Source organism: Harpegnathos saltator, unplaced genomic scaffold, assembly GCF_003227715.2.
Source record: "Harpegnathos saltator strain DR-91 unplaced genomic scaffold, Hsal_v8.6 scaffold4, whole genome shotgun sequence".
NCBI lineage: Eukaryota > Metazoa > Arthropoda > Insecta > Hymenoptera > Formicidae > Harpegnathos > Harpegnathos saltator.
In genome coordinates this window covers 1,337,530-1,363,150 of record NW_020230205.1, presented here as the reverse complement: position 1 = coordinate 1,363,150, position 25,621 = coordinate 1,337,530, and the positions used below count along the sequence as shown (strand labels likewise).

Sequence of the window (25,621 nt, the reverse complement as noted above, 5' to 3'; positions counted from 1 at the left end):
TAACTCAGAAGAGGACAGAGAATACCGTGTGAGACGTTGGAACGTTGCAGGGTATAAGGCAACGTGGCGAGCTCGACTGCACTGGCAAAAGGCGAACGTACGGACCGTCGGACGGACGGAGCACGCCGGGTACACGCAAGTGAGCAGGCGAGAGGTGCCTGAAACCTAAGTGAGGGAAGAGAGTTCGAGGTATAGCCAAAAGCGTAAGCCAGAGCGAGAGGAAAATCCGCAGAGAGAGAGAGACTCATTCATCTTGGCGCGCCTAGCATGCCTGCGATTGGTCCATCTTGGGTAAGGCCACGCTACGATTGGACGGCTCTGTTTACCAGCTGGTGCCCCGGTGCGCTCCCGGCTCGTAGAAGAGAGGGGGGAACAGAACGGAGAGACAAGCGGCGCCATTATTGTAAGGGGTTACATTTAGCTGGCCGTGGGTTGTAGTACGCGGCGTTCGGGATAGGGGGCTATAGTACCTTCATGCATGGCCCATAAAGGATTCGTCGACTATCCGAGAAGTACGCAAGAAACGGCTTCTAACACCTGACAGGGGCCACGCTCTTCTCTTCTCTCTCCTCGTGCCGTCGCCGGGTTCGCCGTCGCAGCCCAATTTCCAAACTGGGACCACGGCTGGGATCGTCCGGGGTGGGCCCGATCGAGAAAGGACCCACCGCATTATCGCCGATTCTCGTTCTGATTTGGATGGATTTGTAATCGAGAGAGGCACGATTACGTCGAGCGCGAATCCGATCTTCAAGGTGCAGATCTGCGATCCGTGGATCTTAACCTGGAGTTCGAGAGGAGGGATATGTCATTTGCTATTGCGGACACTCGGTGATTCGTGGTCAGTCGTCCCGAGCGGCCGCATCCCGCCGCGTTCGGTATTGTTATTGTGATAATGTGCTGAGTTGCATAAGTGGCAGTAAAAGTGGATCGTTGTTCGCTGATACAAGGCAAAGCAGATAGTGAACACGGGCAACGATAAGGCTGAAAGAGGCTGAAAGAGAGAAAGAGAAAGAGATCGGATCAGAGAGAAAGAGAGATTCTCGCGAGCAAGCGGCAAGAAAAATAGTGCGCGCGTTCCTGCGACGAGGATCCTGCCGATCGAGCAAGATTAAGTGTATCCGTAAACCGTGATCCGTAATGGATTGTACAATGACGAAGCAGCAGACGGTGTCGGTCGTGTCGTCGCGGTGTCGGTGTTGAGACACTTGTCCCGGTCGTCTGGTCCGGGCGTGTCATCGGCATCGGATCTACATCGGCACCGACAGGCGATATGAGTTCGAAATTCATAATTGATAGTATGCTACCTAAGTACCATCAGCAATTCCACCATCAGCAGTTATTCTCAAGCGCGAATCCAGGTACCATTCAGGCGTGCACCACGAGTCCGGCCACCGCTAGCCTAGAATCGAGTCTATCCGCGGCTGCAGTGGCGGCCGCGGCGGTTAACTACGCACAGCAGCACAATTCACCGAGTCCAACTGGCTCGAGCCCCCAACACTCGGGAAGCTCCGCTTCGACGTCACCGGCGGCACGCACGTCCAGCATGTATCCTTACGTATCCGCCGCAGCGGCGCATCATCATCATCAGCAACAGCAGGCAGTCGCTGCTGCCGCGTTCGGCGCCACGTCCAGCATGGTGCCCGCTTTCGGCTCCTCGGCAGCGTCCAGCGCTGCCCTGGCCGCCGCCGCCGCCGTGGACGCCGCGACTGCCGGCGACAAGTCCTGCCGTTACACGGCCAGCCTCACCGGCAATGTAGCACCGACATCGGCCGATCCTATGGTTAACTATACTCTCGGTCATCATCATCAAAACGGTGCTACACCGGGCAGCCTTGTCTCGTCTGCATCCGCATCATCGGCCGTGTCGGCCGCGTCGGCTTCCATGGCAGCGGCGGCGCAATTCTACCATCAAGCAGCTGCCGCATCGGCCGTCGTCGATCCTTTGACGTCTTGCCAACAACCTACTACAGGCCAACCTGGGATCTCGGACATACCTCGGTATCCATGGATGTCGATCACCGGTGAGTCTCTCTTGGATTGGTTCTTCGATAAGCGATCTTTTAAGTATTTTCTTCTTCTTTGTTATCACCTAACCGCTTCGTTCATTAACAGCGTGCGTATGCGCTAGATGAAGCACGCCCCTTTTGAAAATTGTTTCATTGTCATTTTGCTGTTTGAGTACCGTAGGTAATACGAAGAAAAAAGTAATCTCACTACAGACGAATTAGGGCATTATGAAGAGCGTTTCTTTGAGTTCGATGATCTGGAATTTAATTGGTCTCTCCTTAAATAGCTTTGTCGTTATTATTAATGAATTAAATACAGTTGCTATATATTGAATTTTTATACATATATACATTATACATACGCACGCGCGCGCGCACATACACATGCACGCACGCGCGCGCGAAGATATATATATGTGTGTGAGTGTCTGTGTATGCGTGTGTGTGTGTGTGTGTGTGTGTGTGTGTGTGTGTGTGTGTGTGTGTGTGTGTGTGTGTGCGTGTGTGTGCGTGTGTGTGGTGTGTGTGCGTGTGTGTGGTGTGTGTGTGTGTGTGTGTGGTGCGTGGTGTGTGTGTGTGTGTGTGTGTGTGTGTGTGTGTGTCGCGTGCGTGTGTGTGCGTGTGTGTAATATATGTACATATATAAGTTACTAAATATTCATTTTAGTTGCATAATTCATTGTTCATACGTGATAAATTGATTAATTGCCAATATTTAGTATTAATTTCGATGGAGTTCGATGGATGTAAACTGAATGTCTTTATGTATTCCTTCATATTGCATGTGAATAAGGGAGGATGCGTCAATGAATGCAATTTGCATGAAACTTTCAGCATAATAGCGACAAGCAATATTAATTGTTGCAATATTAATTGATTAATTGTTTATCTGATTAATCGTTTAATGTACAGAATATATGGAATATAAATAGATACAGTAATATTATTATAAATGATAGTTAAATTACATTTACGGACCTCTTATATAAAAATATTAATACGTAATCTACTCACTGCGTATTCAAGAACACGATTGTTGTTGCTAAACGTAGAAGAAATACAAAATTATACGCACACAATTGTTGCTGAGACGTTTTCCTTCACTGATACTACTAGATACGATGAAATTGACCAGACGGTAGACGCTGCCTTAAGTTACAAATCGTACAGAAATGTATGAAGCATTGTTCAATAGTCACATCCAAGGGCTGAGGGGGAAAACGAGGCGGTTCGTACAAAATCAATACTATCAGATCAAATGTAGTTTTATCACTCAGAGTATTATATGGTAACTACTTTATTGTAACCATGATGAAACATAATTTATCTACATGAACATTGTGCGTATCACGAGCACAATTATTGAAGAATACGCCTTACACGAGAGGGGTTAAAATCCGTAATGCTTTTGTCCATGCGCACTCGAGGAAATTCGAAGCTTCTTCAGTGTTGTACATAATTGTACATGCACAAGATGTTGAAGAGTCTTTCTTTGCCGGCGTGTTTTAGCCTGGTCGAAGTACCGACGGTATTGCTGCTGCTGCCGCACGCTCTTGTTGTTGACGCTGAAAGTTGCATGCCACAGCGCGTACACCGCGAAACGAAACCTTTTTCTCATTGCGTTTGCCTCGTTTGATATCATTGTAGCGGCACGTACAAAATGACTTTGAGAAGTTCGCATGAAAAGAGTGGGTTCCAAGGAGCCGGATTGGGAGAGGAGAAGAAGGGGTTTCTTTGAAGCTTGGTGTTTCGCGGTCGCTCCCGAGGAACGCGAGTAGCATGGCCGTTTTGCAGTTGCAATTTGATTTACCCCACGCGGTGTACCGTTGAAACTTCGAGGCATAGGGTTCAATTACAACAATCACCATATTTGTCACATTAGGCACGGCAGCGACTTAGCTGAATTCACGTGACGAACGAATTAACACGCGCGCGCACTCGCTCGCCCTTGCTTTTCAAGCAGTCTCAAGTTATTTACCGTGTCACCCTGGAGTTTACAATGAAATTTCTCGGCGACTCGGCCGCTCGTACGATCTTTCGTTCGTGCCAATGCACTCGCATTAGCGCGTATAGTAATGTAATATAAGGCATACCGAGGACGGGCGATCATGGAATATATTACGATTAAATTATAATCATTGAATATGCAAATTATTTTTCAAAGCCCGTTTCGCTATCAACACGTTATATTAACGCTTGGCGTTAACTTGCCTCGTTTTTGTCCCTTTTTCTTTCTATATTAACTCGTGGGGTGCCATTATGCTCGGCGAATCATGAACTTTCGTGTGCTTTTGTGTGGTTCTTAATGTGCATGTTGTGATAGCGTTGATTTGTGATACGATTTAATTTTCGTAAAAGATAAATGACTATTAGAAATGGCGGTCGCCATTTCTAGAAGTATCGGTCTTTGCGTGAAGTTTTGAACGTTGTAAATATTATCTGAAGAATTAAATCGTTTCTATAAATTGTACTGCGACATTTTCTTCAGTGTCATTAGTGGTTTCCATCATGATCTGCTAAGTGATTGAATTTTGTATTGCGGTTGTATTTCATTATACTTCTCTGTTATTCCGTAACAATCGTTAGTATTTTCTGAATCCCGTAACGACCGAATATGATTATAATGACTTTTTATCTTATATATTTAAAGCTTTTCTTATATTATTTTTTATATATTGTACTTCAATTATCTTTTTACGTTTCTCTCTAGTACCGAAACATGTCTGACGTTATTTTTATCCTATTCCAGTGGTTAACGTCTTTAATTTTATTTATTTTCGCTTTTTCATTTGATATATTTCTAGCTCCTCTGAAGAGTTTACGGTTTTTTGAGCTCTCTTACTGTCATATGTCTATTCATGCGTCAATAAGTTCCTTATCTATTTTATGAGTGCGTAAGAATAACTTTATGGCTTAGGGGTGAGGTGAATGATTCAGCCGACAGCATAGTGTGACGATTTTAGTTCGCGAGGCCGTAGTGGGATCAAAATCACGTCGGCAATTCATAAATCTGCATTTTTTTCTTTTTGACAATTATCGTTCTCTTGAGCATCAACCAGTTTACTGTATTTTAATTCAATCATAAATAAAAGAAGATATTGTATGCGCGATAACATATTTTGATATGGCATTTTTTTAACGCAAAATATGAATGTAGTTTTTCGATAAATTATTTTGTCATTAAATTGACATACATATTTATTTACGTATACCGTGGCCTCTTCGATAGTAAACCTAATTTTAATTAATTAGAATTAGACGTTTGTTAGATAATTTGTCGGTTTAACAATTACCGGTTTTTAATTTGAATTGTCGGTAAAATTTTAAAAATGTTTGCGCGTTTCGCAAATTATTAATACATTGACTCAGTTTTCTATTGAATTTATTAGCAGACTTTAAATTTAATCTTTTTTTTTACATTATTATTTACTTAAAATCTTACATTGACTCAAGTTGTTACGAGAGTTGTGTGATTTTATTTATAATTTTTTAAAGTCCTTTAAAAATCTTTAAGTACGTTTTAATGCATCACGTATTTTCATGCAGTATCTTAATTGTTTGTTATATGAGAGATATATTATAAAAATTTCGCTGCGCGCGCACATAATAAGCTTAAATGCATGCGTAGTTTCATAGTTACAAATAACTAAATAACTACAATGAAGCTGATTTTTATCATCAGATTATCATCTGGTTTGACATGATAAAAAATGGATATACATAATTTCTGAAACACTTTAGAACTCTCATTCTGCTATTTTAATTAACCAATTTATTTTCCAGATTGGATGAGTCCATTTGACAGAGTGGTCTGCGGTGAGTACAAATTATTATTACTAATTAGATAACTTTTATATTATTATTGTCATTATAAAAATGCCGTATGTAAAAATATAGAATATACACACCCATATGTGTGAATGTGTATATTTTATATTTTTACAAATAAAACGGGTTTTATGCATACTTAAATACGATATTTTTGTATACTTTTTACATCTTTTTTTAATATAGCAATCATGTGTTATATTTTTAGAATTGAGATTGTAAATAGCATTATCCTTTCTCTCTCTCTCTCTCTTTCGCTCGCTTCGAGACAGTTTTACTTCTAATAATGATGAAATCACAACTCTGTCGATTAATCGCTGATTTGATAAATGTTCGGTCATTAATCCACGATGAAAATGATATAATATCAGGCGCTAAGGAAAGTCAAGGTCAACGTCTGAGTCACTTACGTGAATCGTGCCACCAGGCTGCACGCGTTAAATCCTTACCCTATTCATTTATGTTAGTTGCGCATGCAAGAAGGACATGTATATGGGCAACTACACCTGTCGTCACCGTGATAATGTTAGTCGCGAATAATCCCCGTGACTATCTTTTATACAACCACTTATGAGCTCACAATAGCGCAGTAAATACCGATTAGATAAAATTAAAACTTCAGTCATTGGCTTTTATCGCGATGGTTTGTTTACATCGGGCGGATCATAATTTCAAATAGGCATTGGCGATCACCGTACGAAGTTTCCAGCTGCAGTGAGAACGCTTAGCCCGGTAGGAAATTACATTCCGATATATTCAACCGAAGAATTTATCTGTTTGTACATACATATATTGTTACCCAATGAGTGAGAGTACACACTCATCGTTATAAGACTACATATCCGGATATTTCGCTGGTTTTTATAATAATTCGCTCATGTATTTTGTGTTCGCGATATATGTATAAAATCAAACTTTTTTATAATATTCTATTATCATTAATTAATCATTTAATTAATCAATACTATATTAAATAGAACAAGACACTTGCACAATAAAAAATAACTGCGGTTTTAATAAGTAAATCTTAAAGTCAATCAGTTCAGAACTCAAAAAGCTGCAAAATTATTGCCGTAATATTACGATGTGTCTCAAGACTAAAGGATAGAGATAAATATTGTAGATATAAATATTTCATTACGATTTGATGTATAGTTTCAGCATTTATAACACTACCGCACTTATCGTATGCATTTAAAGTCGAATAAAATTCCTATTTTCTTCATTTATAATTGTACTCTTTGCTGTTTCTATTGATTTAATATGCAATTAGTACGTAAATGCATTGCACTCTCTCGGATTTAGAGTCGATAAATAGTTGGTTCGAGTTTGTCCTTCAAGGTCGTCCACATATCTCCGTTTAAAATTCCTAGCGTTTAGAAATATAGACAGTTTCGGCTGTAATCGCACTATCTCCCTCCGACTCGCTATTCTTTCTATACATAACGCATAGTCTCGATATGCCGATTGAGAAACATCAATCTACCAAGTGCAATCCACACATCATTTTCTGGCTTCGCCCATAATTTATATCTATTTATATCTCTGATCAGTATGAATTATGATAATTATGTTCTGATATTGAAACCAGTGATATATAAAACGGAGCAATGAAACGGGAATATTTCGCTGAAATCAGAAAACCAGTGAATACTCATTGATTTTCGGTGAAATACTCCTTTCACTGATTCGATCAAGGACACTTTTACTGATCACTGACATTTTACTGATTCACTTTTACCGATTTAAGAGAAAAGTGAAATTGTTGCCGGGAACAATGTACAAATTCCTAATCTATCTCTGGTACACGCACGGGCCGCGAACACACCCTGACATTGGAGTTCAGAGGCCTGCGGACGTCTAGCTGGATTACGGTGTGTACACGGGGACTAGCAGGAGATAATGTATAATTTATAATCAGGCCGATCCGCCGGCAACGGCGCACCACTGTATGGGTGAGTCCACCTCCCCAAAAGCCGCCAACCCCTCATTAGCATTCGATGATGGCTGCCGCGTCCTGCAGCGTCGGTATTATCCCATTTCATCGTCCCTGCCTCCCCTACCTGGACCTCTCTTTTGCCGCCTCCGATCTCGCCGTCTCTCCTCGTCCCTCACGAGTATACGTTTCCTCCCTCGGCTGGTTCGCATCAGCATCCAGCAGGTATCTGGTATTGGCTAGAAAAAGAATGGCCCCAATCGAAATTTCATCCGGAAAAATTTCATTCGGTGTTCTGCTTTATGCCACACAACTCGGCGCTCTCCACTTTCCCACTTTGGCCCCCATCTTCTCGATTCGCTGTTAATATACGTGCCACGTCGGCTTTTAAAGAGCGGAAGTTATTTCGCGCTCGCGACGCGGAACATTGTTGCAAGGAAGGTAAAGTTCACGCGCGAGAGATCGCATAACATCTCCACGTGTATCGAGACGTGTGAAATCGAGGGTTGATTTCAAAGCGGCTCGTAAAAATAGACTGTCGGTTCGGTGACCAGGTCGATTGAAAAATTCGAGGGGTTCGGGCAGGCGGGGGAAAGCAACGAACGAAACTTTTACGCTCGCGTCGTGAGCGCGGCGTGACCGCTTGTGACGTTTCCCGAAAGAAGCCGCGCTTCCGGAGACAGGTCAGAATCGTGTTGTCACAGAGATTATTGAAACTGCAGTTTTATGGGCCTTAAAAGCAGTTTAATTGCCGTTATATAAGTGTTTATGCGTTGCCAGGTTTGGCCTCTGCCTTCGCCACCCCAAACGTTTATTTTATGGTCATACGGCGGCGGCGGCAGCGGCGGCGGCAGCGCGTACCCCGTTATGTCGCGTGCCAAAGCCATCACACCAGTCAAATTCTCAGAACGGTGACCGGACGATTCCCAAATATCGGCGATTTATCTGTGTCACAGCCGCAGACCGATATCTTGCGTTTTTCTACGCTACGATTTTTACGCTTCTTTCGGGAGAGAATAGTTCTCGCGTTATTCTCTGGGTATTAAATAAGTACCGTGACCCAAGTTAAAATTATTACACGTGCGATATAACAAAATGCACGAGAAACATTATGTAAATATTCTAGAAGTATCTTTTTAAAGACGTTTTAAGCTGTAGAAAGATGTAAAATGCAGTGGTATATATATTTCCGTGAATATTTTCTCTAATTATTTAAATGTGTAACGTTTTCAAATTCTCTTGGCGTTATATGCAATATGTTTTAAATGTTCCATGTCCATTCTGTGACGCGTAAGATGAAAACCTTATTGTACTTATATATATTTTATTATATTAATCCTTCATATATTATTTTATATTATTTTTAGGATACTTTTCCACGGAAACTTCAACTTTTAACTTTTAACTTGTGTTCATACGAGTCCACTTTCGCACGTCAAACTTTCACTGCACCCTTTGTCACGTATTACGCGTTTTTTCTCACCATCGTAAGACTATAAAGTTTACCTGAACCACCAAAGGGAAAAGAACTGCCAGCACAAGAGTCGAAGAGTTTTTTTCTGACGTTTGTAAATCACGTTGTCGTTTCGTGCTGAGCCGAGTGAAAGTAAAGGCTTTGAAGATCGTATCTTTCACGAAAATCAACCGTGTCACGTTCATGTTGTGACGGTAAGGGGCGCCATGCGCATCTATGACCCTTCTTTTTTTGCGCAACCGATTCGTTCCTTCGCTGCATTTTTTACTGGTTATGGTAATATAAGATGCTTCGAACTTATCCAGTTGTGCTTTGTTCTTAAATTTTTTTCGTACAATGTTGAATTCATTTTGTATCATAGAAGGTTATAAAAATCAAGATGTTTTGGCGAGTAACATCTTATTTTCCATCGAATTTTAAGTAAATTTCACTTATTACTTACGCTCATTTATTGCTACATCGCTTATCATAGCATCACTTATTCTGTATTATTTATTGCTGTGTTACTTATTGCTATATTATTTGTTTCTGTATTATTCATTGCTATATCGCATTGCTATAACACTTATATATCACAAATTTGCAATATACATGCGAATATATACATGCTGTAAAATATATTTACGATCCAAAATAAAAAAATTCACCAAACGCTAAAGAAAAATTGACTTAGATTGATCAAAGGAATTATAGATAAAAACTAGTTGTCCAAAATATTTTTGACTTGACACATTTTGTGTACCACATTGCAATATGCGTCCGCATCCGTGTCGCCATTTGTATTTATAAAAGGTCTGAAAAATCGAGATTCACAAATCCAGTTGAAATGATACATGGATATTATCCGGTACGTCACGTACCGTTGTCATGATGGTATAATTATTTGCAAAGGGAGAAATTTACGACAATTACTGCTCCTGCATTATCTCTCTTGTCGAGCCACGGCAAGCGTGCTCATTCGTATTAATCTGTACGCGAAATCGGGATTTTTATATTTTATATCATGCAAGGATATTTATGAATATAGAAGAGCGTTGGAAATCGCATGCCTTTTGTATGAATGCTTGGCGTTTCTAAATATAAATATATATAACAATGTTTCAAAAATGGAGTATATTTTTATTTTTCGCTTTTCAAAAAAACATACTTGACACACTTATTTATTTATTGATGAATATTGAAGATATACTTACATCGTCCACATACGGCGGCAATGTAAGAGAATGCATTGATAAGTAAACTAAAAATCCATATAACTCCAAAGTGTACTTCGCAAAGTAAAGTATGTCATCAGTGAATAATAGAGAGAGAGTCGCAATTTTCTCGAGTCGATTGATTAAGGAATGAACTATCGCTTTAATGGAGTGTTATGGTGTTAAATGAAACTCCAAACAACGGTATATATCATTATCTGCACAAGCGCTGTTGTAATCTCATTAAATTATTTCCAACACAGTCTCGTACTTATCGCTTGGCGCCGACCTTTCAAATTAATCGCTTGTTCTTAAAGCGATGTCTATAAGCACTCAACTAGATATCAAACATATACTACGTTTTGCACATCGTAATACTTCTCGAATGAAGAATACTTTAATATCATAAGCATGTAAGAAATGTACCTTTTTGTTGACGAACAGAACATTTGATACGTACAATTTTGCCGAGCACCGCGTGATATGAAACATCAATCGATTGAACGCGAGTGAATATATTTAAGTTCAAGTACCCTATACATCAAGAATCGAGGACATTCGTAATGTTGTCTACGGGAGGATGGCGATGATGTCATTTCGACTCCATCATTGCTCGTATCACGGTTGGCGTAGTATTCCATCGTACGATCGGAAAGATAAAAGAGCCGACGGCTCTTAAACCGCTTCACATGCTCGCGGGAGGGTGTCCGTGGTAACCGACTCTGGAAAAAGCGTCCCTGCGTACGAAAATGTACAGCGCTGACACACGGAACGACGTTGTCCACGCGAGAAAACGTGCTAGCCGAGCGGAGGCGCGGCGTAAGCCACGCGCACAGCTACATACCGTCGGATGAAACATGCACCTTTCCGCAAGAGCGTGCTCCTCAGTGTCTCTACGGCGCTGCGGCACGACACGGCAGTGGAGGACGACCCCCGGCGGGCACTATCGTAACAAATGTGGTCGTTTGCATAACACGACGACGAGCAATTCGGGCAGGTTTGACGGTGCGCGATATAGACCTTTAGCCATGGATATCCAATGGGAAATACTGGCAAGTTCATAGGTGGGGTCACAGGGAAAGGCAACGGAGGGAAGGGACAAGGGCGAATCGCGAAACGTTTGGTTCGACGGTGGGGAGGGGGGAGGGGGCAGAGGGGGGCTGCAACGTTCCTAAGGGCTCCTGTATAATCTATGTCGCGAGATAACCAATGCCGAAATGGTGCATATTTTTTCTCCGGTGTTGTGGTCACGACACCATGATTGCTAGCAATCAATTACGAGGAATGTATGTACATCTGAACGGGAAGTCGAACAAAAAGAACGCGGGAACCTGTTGTTCGGTGAATCGGTCAAATTATTAGGTTTGGTGAAGCAAACACTCTCTCAAGATTTCGTGGTCAGTACTAGATAAGGTTGCGTTAGGTTAAGTTACAGTAAATCTGTGATATACACACGTCGGATACATTTTGGGTTTTCAAACGTACTGTGTTTATAACGGATGGTAGAGTATTTCTCAACAGTATTTAGGAAGGTTACTCATCTGAGGTTCTAGAATTTAGATATCGTAAGATGATCCGTTGCTCTACGGGTAACTTCTTCATACCTAACCTAACCTAATCTAATCCAACTTGTACTATATCTATGCATCGAATTACTCTTGTGAATAAAGATCCGCTCTACCGTGACAGAATATATATCTTCTTATTTTTTGTTACATTTTATATAATCAAGTTCTAAGGAGAAACATAAAATGGCTCTCAAGAAATCAATATTGACTGCTAGGATGTTTACTTGACTATCATAATATTTACTGGTAATCGATACACCTCATTAATTTATCAATTAATTTATCAATTAGTCAATTAATGTGTTTGGTCGAAACTTTTCCCCATTTCCCCCAACCCCCATTTAGAAGAATGGAAGAGTATATAAGGACAATCACAAACCAGGAAAGCTGAGTATCGGAGCTCCTAACTCTGATGATACAAGTTGTAATGTTTGTGAAACGTCGGTACAAAGCTGAATTACGATGCGGTATCCATCCGGAAGAAACATACCCTGACTCATTAATTTATATTTATATAACTAATTATATTTATCGATGAACGAAATCAGTGAAAATAAACACAAGTGATGCAAATCAATCGAAAATATAAGAAGTTGTTACGATTATTACTACACAAACACAAATAATACGTCGAACAGGATTATAAAAACTGAATCGTAATCATAAAATGTTCTAACCAAGTTTTCATTGAATATTGAAGATTATTTCAATATTTTCATTAAATATTGAAGATTTTTTTCCTTTCTTTGTAATATGCTCAATATTTCTGTAATAAAACATTTTCACAGAATTCCGACGGTAGCAATAATTGCTGAGAACATTACAATAGTGAAGATACCACAGAATTTGACTTGAATTTCGTATAAGCATGCGGTATGCTCTCTCAGTAGTCTTGACATAGTCGCTATCAGTTGTGTCCCTTGATAAAAACCAAAGGCTCTACTTCTAGTTTTTATGCTGACCCGTGCAACTTAGGCCATAGATACCGTACCTTCACTTCTATCCAATTTTTCGAATATACGGATATATTACGTGTGTGACTGGTTGTCGCCGATATATATACTAATACATATGTATTTCCATTTCCACGTTTACATTCGTCAGTGGTATGCGTTCCAATACGTGCGCACTTACATATCTGAAGATTTTTTCGGCATTTGTATGCACATATTGTACGCATCTCGATATAATTCTCAAATAGCGGAATACATATCCGCCTCCGTTTGATATGTGTATACATATTCATACATTCGCACATTGCTTTTTCCGTTGAATGTAGGAATTGCCCTCGTATTTTACGTCGAGTCAATGGATGGCTGAAGAGAAGAAGAAAGGGAGAGGAAGAGAAAGAGGAGACTAGAGGGTCTGCTAGGTTATAACAGGGACTAGAATCGTTACCAGTGCTAGGAATCGAGTGCGCATGTGTGCGGAATCCCCTTTGTTCGCGTGGTGTGCCCAAATTGAGGTGGAGAGTCCAAGAGGAGCAAGGAAGCGTGTATGGAAGTGAGAGAGTGTGTATGGCGAGTGGAAAGAGCATTGCTCGGTGCTCTCAAAGGAGATCTTCTCTGTCTTACAGTTACTGTTATTATACGTATGTTTGCCTAGCAAAGGTTTCCTAGGTTACGGACTATCTGTAGACAGCGAAGAGTCTCGCGGTTTTGTGTGAATTTTAACTTCAGTGCGAAATTTTCCATTTTATAAAAGTTCTCAATGAGAAAACAAAATATAACATAGAAACACCGTCTATCGTAAATCATCATGAGCTTTTATCTCATATAACACACATATCAGACCCCATAAACTTTTAGATCTATTACTTGAAGATATTCAGATGAAAAGGATGATATCAATGAAACTTCATGTTCACTGGTAAAGCCATTAATTAGAACTGTCAGCCATGAGTCAGGAGAATCTTCTCGTTAATGGATCTATTAAATTTGAACTTGATAAGTAGGATTATGATATTGAGTGTCTCCTGACAACTCACATAAATCTTAGAAGGCACATGAGGCACAAAGGTTGTTACAGTCTAACGAAGCGGCAATAGTTTCGCCAATATATATCCTTTCGTAAAGGGATGTTTACTACACGTAAGATTTTTGATGGAGAAATATAATATAGGTGTATAGGGTAAACACATTTAGCCACTATATTGATGGAAGAATACAATACGGGAACACGTGGGTAAACACACTTAGCCACAATATTTTGAAGGTTAAACACCTCGGAGTTGTAAAATTCGAGGTAGCCAGAAGATTCAGAAAGCTCCATGATATTCTACTAAGCGAGATATCCTGAATGACGCCATTAGGGATGGTTGAAAAATGGCAAAGGAGAGCGCGCGACATTAGTTTATATCTTACAATACTTACATACTTACAATATCTTACATACTTGTGATATATTTCTTTTAAAAATAATATTATTTGTTAATATTTGATTGAATGATCAATAACATACGTGTTATCAGGTAGCATGTAAAATTTCATTATTTTTCTAAATAACATATTTTGATATTTAATATATACATATATCTGTTTAATATAGCCTTTTTTAATAAATAAAGGATTTTTGCGAAATATGCAGTTGTGCGTAAAATGCAGTTTTACAAAAATATATTTTATTTTATTTATCGGCTTTTCAAGTTGCATATTTGAGCACTCGAATCTCTGCCCTTCCACTCTTCTTCTAACGAGTAATAACCCTCTCAGCATCAGTGCTTTTCCAAACTTGCTTTGCATCTCGATCTGTATCTTTCGGAAGCTATGGTGACCCAACGTCGGATGTTCTAAATTGCACGGGCACGACTTTTATTAGCGGAAAGAGACAACCGTGGCATTTGCATGTAATGGCACAGGGGGTGGGTAGTAATGGGATGAGGTGGCGCGGGGAGTGTTGGAAAATATGAGAATGGTTGGAAAGAGCAGTGCAGGGCGTGAGTGTGAGAAAGAGAAAGACAAAGAGAGAGAAGGAGATAAGGTGGGGATGTAAAGCCATAATTAGAGTCTTAGGGGTTCTATGGGGAGTAGCTGTTCGCGCTGTTGTCCTGTTCAGGCGGAGGTGGGGACCGTTAGTCAGAATATAGAAGGCAGCAAGCCTCTGTTATGAGCTTTAAAAGAAGGAAGAATGTTTGCCGAAGACATTCTAATACTTCATTCTTTAGTATAAAATTAAAATTTAATCTCGTTTTCTATCGAGCCTCACCTCTTGAATAAGATGACGCGTATTTTGTGCCTCATACTTTGCCGACATATCTATTTTTAAGAGCTCTGACACCTAACTATTTTCAGGGATTTCCCAATAAGGCAAGATATGCGCAAGGCACATGATACAATTAGCGCAAAATACACGCACATTGAGGATAATAAAAGTTTATTGATCGCAATAAAGACGCTTGAAGCGTGAATTATATATTTTATTTGATAAATCAAACAAGAATTGCGTGTGCCAGTTGTGTGATGCACACATACGAGGAAGATATAATTGGATTCTTCGGTATACGGATGATTTATCGATTTTGTGGAAGTGTTGCGTCCTTTATACGCGCGCGCGCGCGCACACACATACGCGTCTTTATGAGCACTCAATTATATTTATGTGCTACCTACATGCTTGTATTGCGTCCGCACGTGATAGGTGTCATCCACACGCGATAGGTGTCACACCAAATTTAGTACTTCCAATGATCCTACAATGAGAATGGCGGTTTGTGAAGGATTCAATGATCGCTCGAAATATTAACACAGCGAGTCGAAAAATAGTTGCGCTTCTTTGTGCTCTTGGTTTCGCTCGCATCATCCATTTACCCGTGTCTCTTGTGAATCCTCGAAATATGCAAATGTTCGCGCGACTCTTCGTTCAGGGTGTACTTTCTATCAAGGCGCGGCGCGACTGCTCTGGACCCTTCTTATAAATTTTCTTGCCGACTTCACAATTTCGTGGAAGATTAGAGCTCTTACTGGACTGGCGGCACAGTTGGCTGCCGTGTAGGTACGATTTTACACACCGTGAAAGACACCGCCACGGTGCACATCTGGGTACACTCGATCTTGGAGGCGAGCGTGTATTGGTACTCCTCGTGTACGCGCGAGCATGTAAGGCGTGTGTGCGTGTGGTAGATACATGCCGGATAATGGGTGGCACCCTTATGGATGGCGTTTGGGCTCCACCGGGAACAATGGAGCGTACTACCCCCTCTCACCATCCATCCTTGTCGGAATCCTTTATTGCTGCTCGGTGTATACATGAACGCTATACTCCCCGTACATATACACACACATATATATATACACATATATGCATTATATATATATATACATACACACATATATACATATGTACGCACACACGTGCGCGCACATATTTTATATATCTCATCCTGTATTATATATATATATATATATATATCCCACCCTTTTACACTCCCTTCCTGTATCTGTATGTGTTTCATATATCTGTGTATGCTTTGCACGAGTCTCCAATGAGCTGTCCAACCAATCAGGATTTAAGTCTATTGCCAACCGTGACGGACATTACGCAGTGCGATGCCCACGCACACGCGCACGTGTCATGTGCGCGCGCACCTGTGCATCCAATTTGTGCCTGTAGTGGTGTTTGGTATCATCTTCACCGGTTATTTCGCGTATACGCATAAACATCCACGTGTTTTCGGGCGAATTATATAGATTCCTTAAGAAATTGCATACTTTCTTTTGATTTTCTGAACAAAACTGCAATCTTTCGGTTTGTTTAATAAAAATTGTAATAATAACACATCATTGATTGCATAATGAGTATTGCAAATTTTTTGCTTCCATGTGTTAATTAAATAAGTAACAATGAATGATAAGTAGAATTCTTTCTTAAAATGATTATTGAAGTCCAAGTCAGATAGATAATTAAATGATTAATATGTGGGAATAAATGTTCCCATTTCATAGAGTCTTCCGAGAATATTTTGAAAACGTGAACCGAATCTACTAGATGTATGTACGGATATATTAAAAACATTAGCCATGTGATTCGTGAACGATTCGTAAAGCTCGTATCGCTATTCTTCGTGTAACAACTGAAGAAACAATAAATTATTTTCGCGATGGTTACTGTCAGTGTCAGTTTGGCTGCTAGTGATCACCGATCGGTACATGAAGATACTTCAGCTTCTAAATCAACGAAAGATTTTCAAGTTGTTTTCATCATACTGACATAACCTATTATTTCTTCTTTGCTTTATACCGGAGCAAAATATATTGATAAAAAAATTTCTTTGTGCGAATTGTCATTTATGATAAATATAGTTATTTTGAAATTAACATAATGTGATAACGAAAGAATTTTACAATCATATATATACGCGATTTATTAGTACAATATTATAAAAATGACGTCTGATAAAATCGCGTGAAGATTTTAGAGTCGGTAATGTGAAGTGGCGACTGCTTCAAGTGGATTGGACAGTTATTCGTTCTGATGAAATAGCTGAAAGAGGAAGAAAGAGAGAGAGAGAGAGAGAGAGAGAGAGAGAGAGAGAGAGAGAGAGAGAGAGAGAGAGAGAAAGGAGAGACTGCGGTACCGCAATAGCGACAATAGGGCCAGGTTGTCATAAATCTAGAGAGGTGATTAAATGTCAACTGCGCGCCTGCTGCGTGCGATTTTGGTTCTTCTCACCGAACAACGATATGTGGTCGAAAACAATAACGCCGTTTTAACGTTCGCTTAGCTCGTTCGATTTTCATCTGCACATTAATACTTTGGGCCGTAGCTTATCTCTACTCGAACGTAGCGTTCCGCCGTCTCATAAAATAGAACGCTGACGTTCCTGCACAATATGCAACGGTGTATTCCCCTTCGTTTAATACATCAGAGCCAGAGAATCGTAACAAGATCGGATCGAGATTTCTAAAAAGCTCGTTCGTCGAATAAAAGAAAAACAAGATAATATATTATTTTTTAGCGTAGGGTAATTATGCGGTGTAGTTTACGATGCAGAAATAATATTCCTTAATGACCGTGTAATTTGTAGTCCTAAAGTTGGCTAGGTCGGATAGTAATATAAATCTCTCGCTCGCGCTCTCTTTGTGAGGATGTGTCGGTAGTGGTGGAGATTGCCATTTCCGGAGAAAATATATCATAGATACGCTCGAGTAAGCAGTGCTCATTTACAGTGATAAACATTCGGACTGTAAAATTGCCCAGTTGAGCATTAAGCCTAACGTAAAGAGTGAGAGAGAGAGAGAGAGAGAGAGAGAGAGAGAGAGAGAGAGAGAGAGAGAGAAAGAAGAAAAATTTACACGTTAAAGCGTCTTATTTAAATTAGCGAGTAGATTTAATCGGCCCCTTTCGTGTACCGCTTACAATAATTACCTGTGAACAGCAGCCCGCATAAAATTTACATTAATGCATTTCCCGCGGTAGTATCGGGCACGTACTGACGCTTGGCAATAAGCATCGGGAACATAACCTTTCCTCGGCCGCGACAGAAAAATTTGGCGCGCTATCAGTTACGGAGAATGAAAATTATAACATAATCCACACGAATTTCCCCGCGTGCGTGTATGATTTTGCAAACATTAACGTGAATTCCCCTTGATCTCCATCGTCCGGATCCTAGCAATTTTTCCGTGTGATGTTATATTCCGACAATCACGGCAAAAGCATCGGCGCGCGGGATTCGCCGATCAGGTTGCCGTCATAAAGAGAAGTTCTGAATATAATGAACGTCCGATAGACGTGTCTGGTATGTCTAATGAAAGTAAATAATCGGCAGCCAACAACAGTCTTGAATTATTGTTCAACCGGATACCTAGCAACCAGCCAAGATGCGGGCAAGAAAAGTACAAGGATTAGCCGCATAAATCGTCTCCGGAACTGGAACCGCGACAGAGCGGACGACGGAGTTATCGTGGGCATTTTTCCTCCTCGGCACTGTCCATCCCTCTCGTTCATCTACATCTCCCTACCTCTTTTTCTTTCACTCTCTTCCTCCTCCTCTTGCTTTTACTTTCATTCTTTTGTTTTTTTCAGACTCGCATTCCACCTATATATTCCCTCCCGTTCCTTTAGCATACCTCCTACTCGGTCCTCCAACTCTGTCGTTCTGGCAGAAGCTGCAGTGACCCGAGACGGCGATCAAGCGAGTCGTGGGTCGTGGCTACGCCGTATCTCCTCTCACCCCACTTCTCCACTCTCTTCCATCTGGCGAACTGTCTACATTTTTCACCGACTCGAGATTTTATTCGCCCGCAGCGCCGCGAAATTAAGCCGTTTTGAGATATTTATGAATGGATTGGTGAGGGGCTCACGCGCGCGGTCCCTCCGGCAGTCGAACAAAGAGAGTTTAGGCCGTAAGGCAACATGCCTAAAACGCGAAAGCCCGCGATTCGCGGCTGCTGTTAAAGTTAGGTACCGTATTGACGATGTCGCGACGCTGTGGAACTTGTCCATCGACTACGTGTAGAGTATCTTTCAAGTGATGGACTTTCACTCTCTCTCTCTCTCTCTCTCTCTTCTCTCTCTCTCTCTCTCTCTCCCTCTCTCTCTCTCTATCTCTCTCTCTCTCTCGATGTCACCCTACTCTCGTTGAAATAGCATACCTACAATGAATATGAATCATGATTGTTGCAAGTAGCAGCAAGAGTAATTTGTTTGTATCGCAAATATACCACTGAATTTTTCAGTGGTATACTTAGCACTGACAATCAGTATATAATCGCTGATTGACAGTGAGTTTCACTAATTCACTTTGAGAGAGTAGTGCTAAAAGCGCAAGAAGATTACGGACACTGCCTAGTGAATGATCTTTCTCAGCACCACACTATTCTCTATATATGTTTACATAAAGTAAACGCTGTGTGAGGTAGTAGAGTTGAGGGAAAGGAGCTGGTGTGTACAGATGAATGTGTTCTTTAAAAAGAACACACCATATGTAGTATTTGGCTAAAATCTATTCACAAGATGTTTTAAAAATATCAGTATTATTGTTTAACGAACATATTGTATATAAATACCGTTCACTGTTTCTGAATTACACAAATCAAGCGACGTGACGGAGATGGTTTGATGAAATTCAGATAGTATGAAAATGAGTATTGTTTGATGTTCTATAATATTTGTAATTATACTCCCCCAAGCCTTGTGCTAAAACGGACTTAAAGCAAATACTAAACTTAGGATATATGGACGTAATTAGACGCAGGCCTGTGGCCATATTCACAATGGCGTATTTCTGTGTGCGCGTCACACCCGTATCGTTCTCCTGCGCAGTGGCAATGGGTCATCAACAGTTAACCGTAATTTATTTGTTTGGCATTTACACGAGACGCTAATTAACACTTCGTGCGGTTCTAGATAAACGATATCTACCTTTTATATCTGTGTATGAACCCGAGTTCCTTTTTGGTGAACTTAATACTTAAGACTTTGAAATTTTATATATTTTGGCACGTGAAAGACAAGTTGATCTCTCAACCACATATGTTGTTGTTTCTGTTGTTATTTATAATTTTCTGGTACATTTCTTCATTTGCTTTTGTAAAATTTAGGTTTCCGCTAGTTTCATACATATACCGAGTATCCTCGCTCGCGCATTATGGGTTGGACCAGAGCTTCTATCTCAGTCAGCAACTTTATTCTCGCCAAATAAATTCTGGCAACGGCATTAGTTTCTTCGAAATTATTGATAATGCTCGCGCCAGCACTTCGCCGATGGGCCATATTTATGGCGAATGGAGTGGGCGCAATCAAGTTCACCCGTCTTCCAAGACCCGGCGTGGTAGGCTCCTAGGGTCGGTAGGGAGGATGCAAGGAAGGGTTTTCTAGCTGCTGGGCTTGCTCTCGCGTGATATGCCGCCAGCAGGATGGAATGGTTTCCCCTCTGGTTGCCAAGGTAACCTATGTCCCACCCTTCGGGCTTCGGTAACCACCCCGTGGCTGCAGCAGACGTACGTGTGCCAAACTGACGCACACGAGTACTCTAAAAACCGCGTTGATTCCTCCAATACAGACACGACCGGCTTCTACACGCACGCAAATGGAAGTGGGACTCGTGAGTGTGGTCGCTGATTCAGGTACACGGGCACACTGACGCAAACCTGGACCGCACTGCCGAGAACGGCCATGCTGAATTCAATATCAGCATTCTCTGCATTCTCCAAGAGTTTTCTGCTCGGTCCGGAGCGATACGTACTTGATGGGTCATCCTGCATCGGAAATTGCGCACGTGCGTGTCATTTGAGTACCCGATCGCTATAGCGCAGGCTATCATTATGACAGAAGATAGAAAATATGGTGCTACTCACTTAAATCTGTCATAGGGTAATACCCTTGATATCTGTTAATCTCATTTCTCGATATACTATTCCACAAAACTATAAACAAATCGTACATAATAATAATGAAGAATGCGTGTTACTTGTAACTTAAATAGAAATTGCGAGCACTCGCTAATCATGCTGATTATTCTAGTGGATATAAGATAAATATTGCAGTTAGCAAATACTATATTGTAAATTTATTTATTAATGACGATGAAAGTTACGAAATATCATGGACATAGGATGTTTTTTGGTAGATCAATCTGAAGCTAGGTTTTAGAAACGACTTGGATAAACATTATTTTTCCGTAGCCATTTAATTGAACCGCGAATTAAGTTGTCATAAAGGAGGTCCTACTTTTTTCACTTTAAATGAGGAATAAAGTTCTATTGTATCCAGTATATACATATTATTTTCGATGTATTTGTATAGCTGGTTACGTGCTTATCTTTCCAAACTTTTTTTTTTACCAACATAACAATAATTAATTTTCACACTTTTCAACACGTTAACTCTTGTATTCTCATAAAACGATATGTAACAAAAATCTTGCTATCTTTTATTGGTCAGTAGCACGCATTTGCTACATCACGAGGTAATAATATGGCCACTCAGCGTCGTTCTGGAAATGATGGTATTATGACTGTCCACTCTTTGCACTAAGGAACCGGTTCCTTAGCGATCCTCAAAAGAGATGCTCCTTTCCCGTGGCGACAATCGAAAGTGAAGTTACTTTTAAATTGATTATGAAAATACATTGTTCAGCATTGAACGATATCATTATTATGTGAGGAAGTCATCCCAAATACAGTTGTCATACATTATTATATTCCGCCAACATTAATGAATTATTATTTTTTAAATCTCCGATATGTACAACATGTCACACGCCAACGCGTGAAGTTCGATGATGCTTGCGTAATATCATTACTTACGATTGGTTGTTACTATCGCAGGTATTCCGTTCAGAACAGTTCTTTACCTCACTGGCCTGTTTTTTGTCGGGTGAAATTTTTTACCTGCGCTTGTTTTTTACCTGTTTTTTATATTGCGCCGGTGTTTCGATTCTTACCTAAACACCGTAAAAAACTCAAAGTCCGGCCGTTTTTTATACCGTTGTCTCGCAGAGAGAAAGCCGAACGTACAAAGCGCCACTACAAAAAAGGGTTTGTTGTCGATAATTTACGTGAGAGTCTTCGGGAAACTTTCGTTTTTTCGCTCATCCTTTTTTTACCTTTTCTTTAACCCTCGCAACGGCTAGGAGTCGAAAACATGCAATTTTTTGCGAGAGAAAGCGTGGAGAGAGTCAAGATTTGTAATGAGATGTGGAGAGCATTCGAAATCGTTTCTCGAAGACAGAGAATACTTTTAGATATGGAAAAGTCGGATTTAGTGAAGTAGCTCTCTTTCGCTTTGTAATAAACGCATATGCGATGTAATTTACACGTTTATTTTTACAGAAATATAGAGTATATATACATATCATAAAATACACAAGTCATATTTCTTCTATCTTAAAAGTATCTAGCAATTCAAGGATTTCTTAATTTCACAAATTTGCTAGTTCATATCCTTTTCATTACATACATATTATGCATTTGTTCTCTCATTTGTACACTAGCATTTCAGTTCGCTATAGAAAAAGATATGCTTATTGACAAATTAAATGCGACAATAACTTTTCATGATTCTCAGAGACTATCGAAGGATTTCAAAAATCAGATTTCTTAACATTTTCAGGTCCGAATGGCTGCCCGAGGCGCAGAGGCCGGCAAACGTACACGCGGTTCCAAACATTGGAATTAGAAAAAGAATTTCACTTCAATCACTATCTGACGCGACGACGGCGAATAGAGATCGCGCATGCACTCTGCCTGACGGAACGACAGATCAAGATCTGGTTCCAGAATCGGCGAATGAAGTTGAAGAAGGAACTGAGGGCGGTGAAAGAGATCAACGAGCAGGCTAGACGCGAGCGCGAAGAGCAAGACATGATGAAAAAGCAGCAGGCAGAGAAACAAGCCAAGTTGCAGCAGGAGCAGCAAAGCGCCGCCCTCCAGCATCAGCAACAGCATCACGTAAGCGGCCTGGACAAAACGCAAAGCGATCTTCTCAAGGCAGTCAGTAAGGTACCCACATAGGATACCTTACTGAGCCGACTCTCTTTCTTTTAAAGGAAGACACAAGAGACTGGAGCGGCCTGGACGAAGACACCGATGCGAAGTAGTTGGTAAGATCGACATAGAAGACCCCGAGTTCTCCTCCTCTCATCTTCGCGCGCGAAAAAACAGGTACGAAACATCCGACGCGAAGGTTATTGCGATCCTCCTCGAGTCGGTGACACGGTGTACGCGTAGAGAACCTTGCGGATGCGGTCACCGTCAGTTTTGTATCAAGGGAGAAGATAGTGAGAATTTAAGAGGTCTGGAAGATTTAAGGAGCGGTCTTCTTCTGGGCAAAACAAGAAGGTACGACGAATGCCTTGCTGAGTCGATTCTCTTTTGTTTTTCTTTTTTTTCTCTCTCCTTTCCTTTAATGAAGAAAGAAAGAAAGGTAGATTACGGTAGTAAAACTCGAAGCATAAAGAACGAACGCACCCCGCCCGCCCTCCCCATATAACTACGTACTTACTTGGCTAGCCCCCGAAGAGCGACGTGGTGCCTGCGTTTCGTATAGGGGGTTCAGCCTGTGACTGATTCCTAGAACATATAATGTATATTGTTAATCGGGTGCTACACAACGAGCCATTGCGATTATAAAGTTATGAACGTACGACTGGCGCGATACTGCCACGGTGAGCCAGCAATTACGTCAAGCCGGTGAGTAGACTAGTTAAAATGGCCGCAATTGAAGGATTAATGGTCGAGCGGCCAACTGAATTATCAGCGACGACACTACGATTAATTGATTGAGCCCTCATGGAAAGGGGGAGTAATTAGACCGTGCTGTAAAAGCGAAACCGGTATACAGTTGCGAGACGACGAACGAAGTTGGGGATATAGCTAGTCTTTGATCTGTCGCTGAACCTATTTCGTACGTGCGAATTGGCGAATTGAAGGTTAGCTAGATCCGTGTTCGCGGTTATACGACGAATTGTCGTACCGGAGGAAAAAGAGAAACGCGGGGACGCCGGAAGACAGTCGTGTCACTATCGACACTAAAAGCGTTTAATCCTCAATATCACGTAGATTTTTCCGCTTCCTCCGTACGGCCGCTAAGGGGTATTAAAAGGGGTGTAAAATTCGTGACGCCTTCGTTGGAACAACGAACGTATCTCTCGCGCGGTTGCAGACTTCGGGTATTGATACTCGACACTCTCTTTGGATATTGTGTTACAATTATATAAATAACCGATGTACACGATCATTATCCCCTAAGTCGCTTTTTGTTAGTTGAAGGAATTCAGTATTCGTGGGTATTCACTTCTCTCGATCTAGTTAGATAAATGTTTGGTCTTATCACACAGAGTAACAGCTTTGTTGAAATTTTCCAAACCTTTTGGCAAACGCGTAAATTAGTCGTTAGTCATTCAATTTACTGCAAGTTTTATCTATGTGGGGTTTTTAATAAAATAAAAGAAAAATTGACGTGATTTTGTCTTACTTGGAGTATGATCTGGCTTTACAAATTACATGATAATGCATTCAATATGTTATCGGAAAAATCTGTTTTCTTCCAACAGCTCTATCAGTACGGTAGCTCGACTTCCTATCGAAAAGAAAGGAAAAATATAAGTTCATCAGAGAAAAAACGCGCGTACAGTTTGAGTTTTGGTCACTTTGACACGTCAATTCAGACAAATAACAGAAAATTTTTTATCAATGAAGTATAGTAAATTATTTTATATCCGATCCTGTAAAAATTTAGGGTATTTATTTTTTTACCAATGCGAGTAAAAGTACTATCCTATCATGAGCAATAAAATATCGTTGAATTCACGAACTTTACTGAACAATTAAAAATAAAAAAAAAATAAAAAGGAAATAATGAATATCGCCATCCAAAGGCAAAAGATGTTCACGTATTAAAAGACGAGATTACGGATCGTGAACATACAAATGTTAGATTTCAAGCATATAACTTTCTTAACATTGCTTCTATGCGTGAAACGGATGGTAATAACTGTACAATACAATGTTGGTGACTGAACTTGGCTAAGATCTTGACGAAGAGTAATTATTTCGATCATCTTGCCGTGTTAATAAGCAAAATTGCACACATACACAAGTATATAATCGTACATTTTAATTGATTCGTTATTACAACACGTTGCTTTAATCTACTATGACATAGAATTAATAAGA

The 25,621-nt window shown here is 40.6% G+C and overlaps 1 protein-coding gene across 2 annotated transcripts; it reads left to right on the top strand.

Moving 5' to 3' along the window:
* Positions 1 to 25,165, top strand: LOC105188888 (homeobox protein abdominal-A homolog). Of its 2 annotated transcripts, XM_025301051.1 has the most exons (4): positions 1 to 2,021; positions 5,790 to 5,822; positions 23,058 to 23,395; positions 23,494 to 25,165. In XM_025301051.1, the coding sequence occupies exons 1-4, from the start codon at positions 1,271 to 1,273 to the stop codon at positions 23,542 to 23,544; spliced, it is 1,173 nt and encodes a 390-aa protein (XP_025156836.1). In that variant the 5' UTR covers positions 1 to 1,270; the 3' UTR covers positions 23,545 to 25,165. The 2 variants fall into 2 exon arrangements, with proteins under 2 accessions (XP_025156836.1, XP_011148886.1); XM_011150584.2 differs by having other exon boundaries at positions 23,058 to 25,165.
* Positions 25,166 to 25,621: the final 456 nt, after the last annotated feature.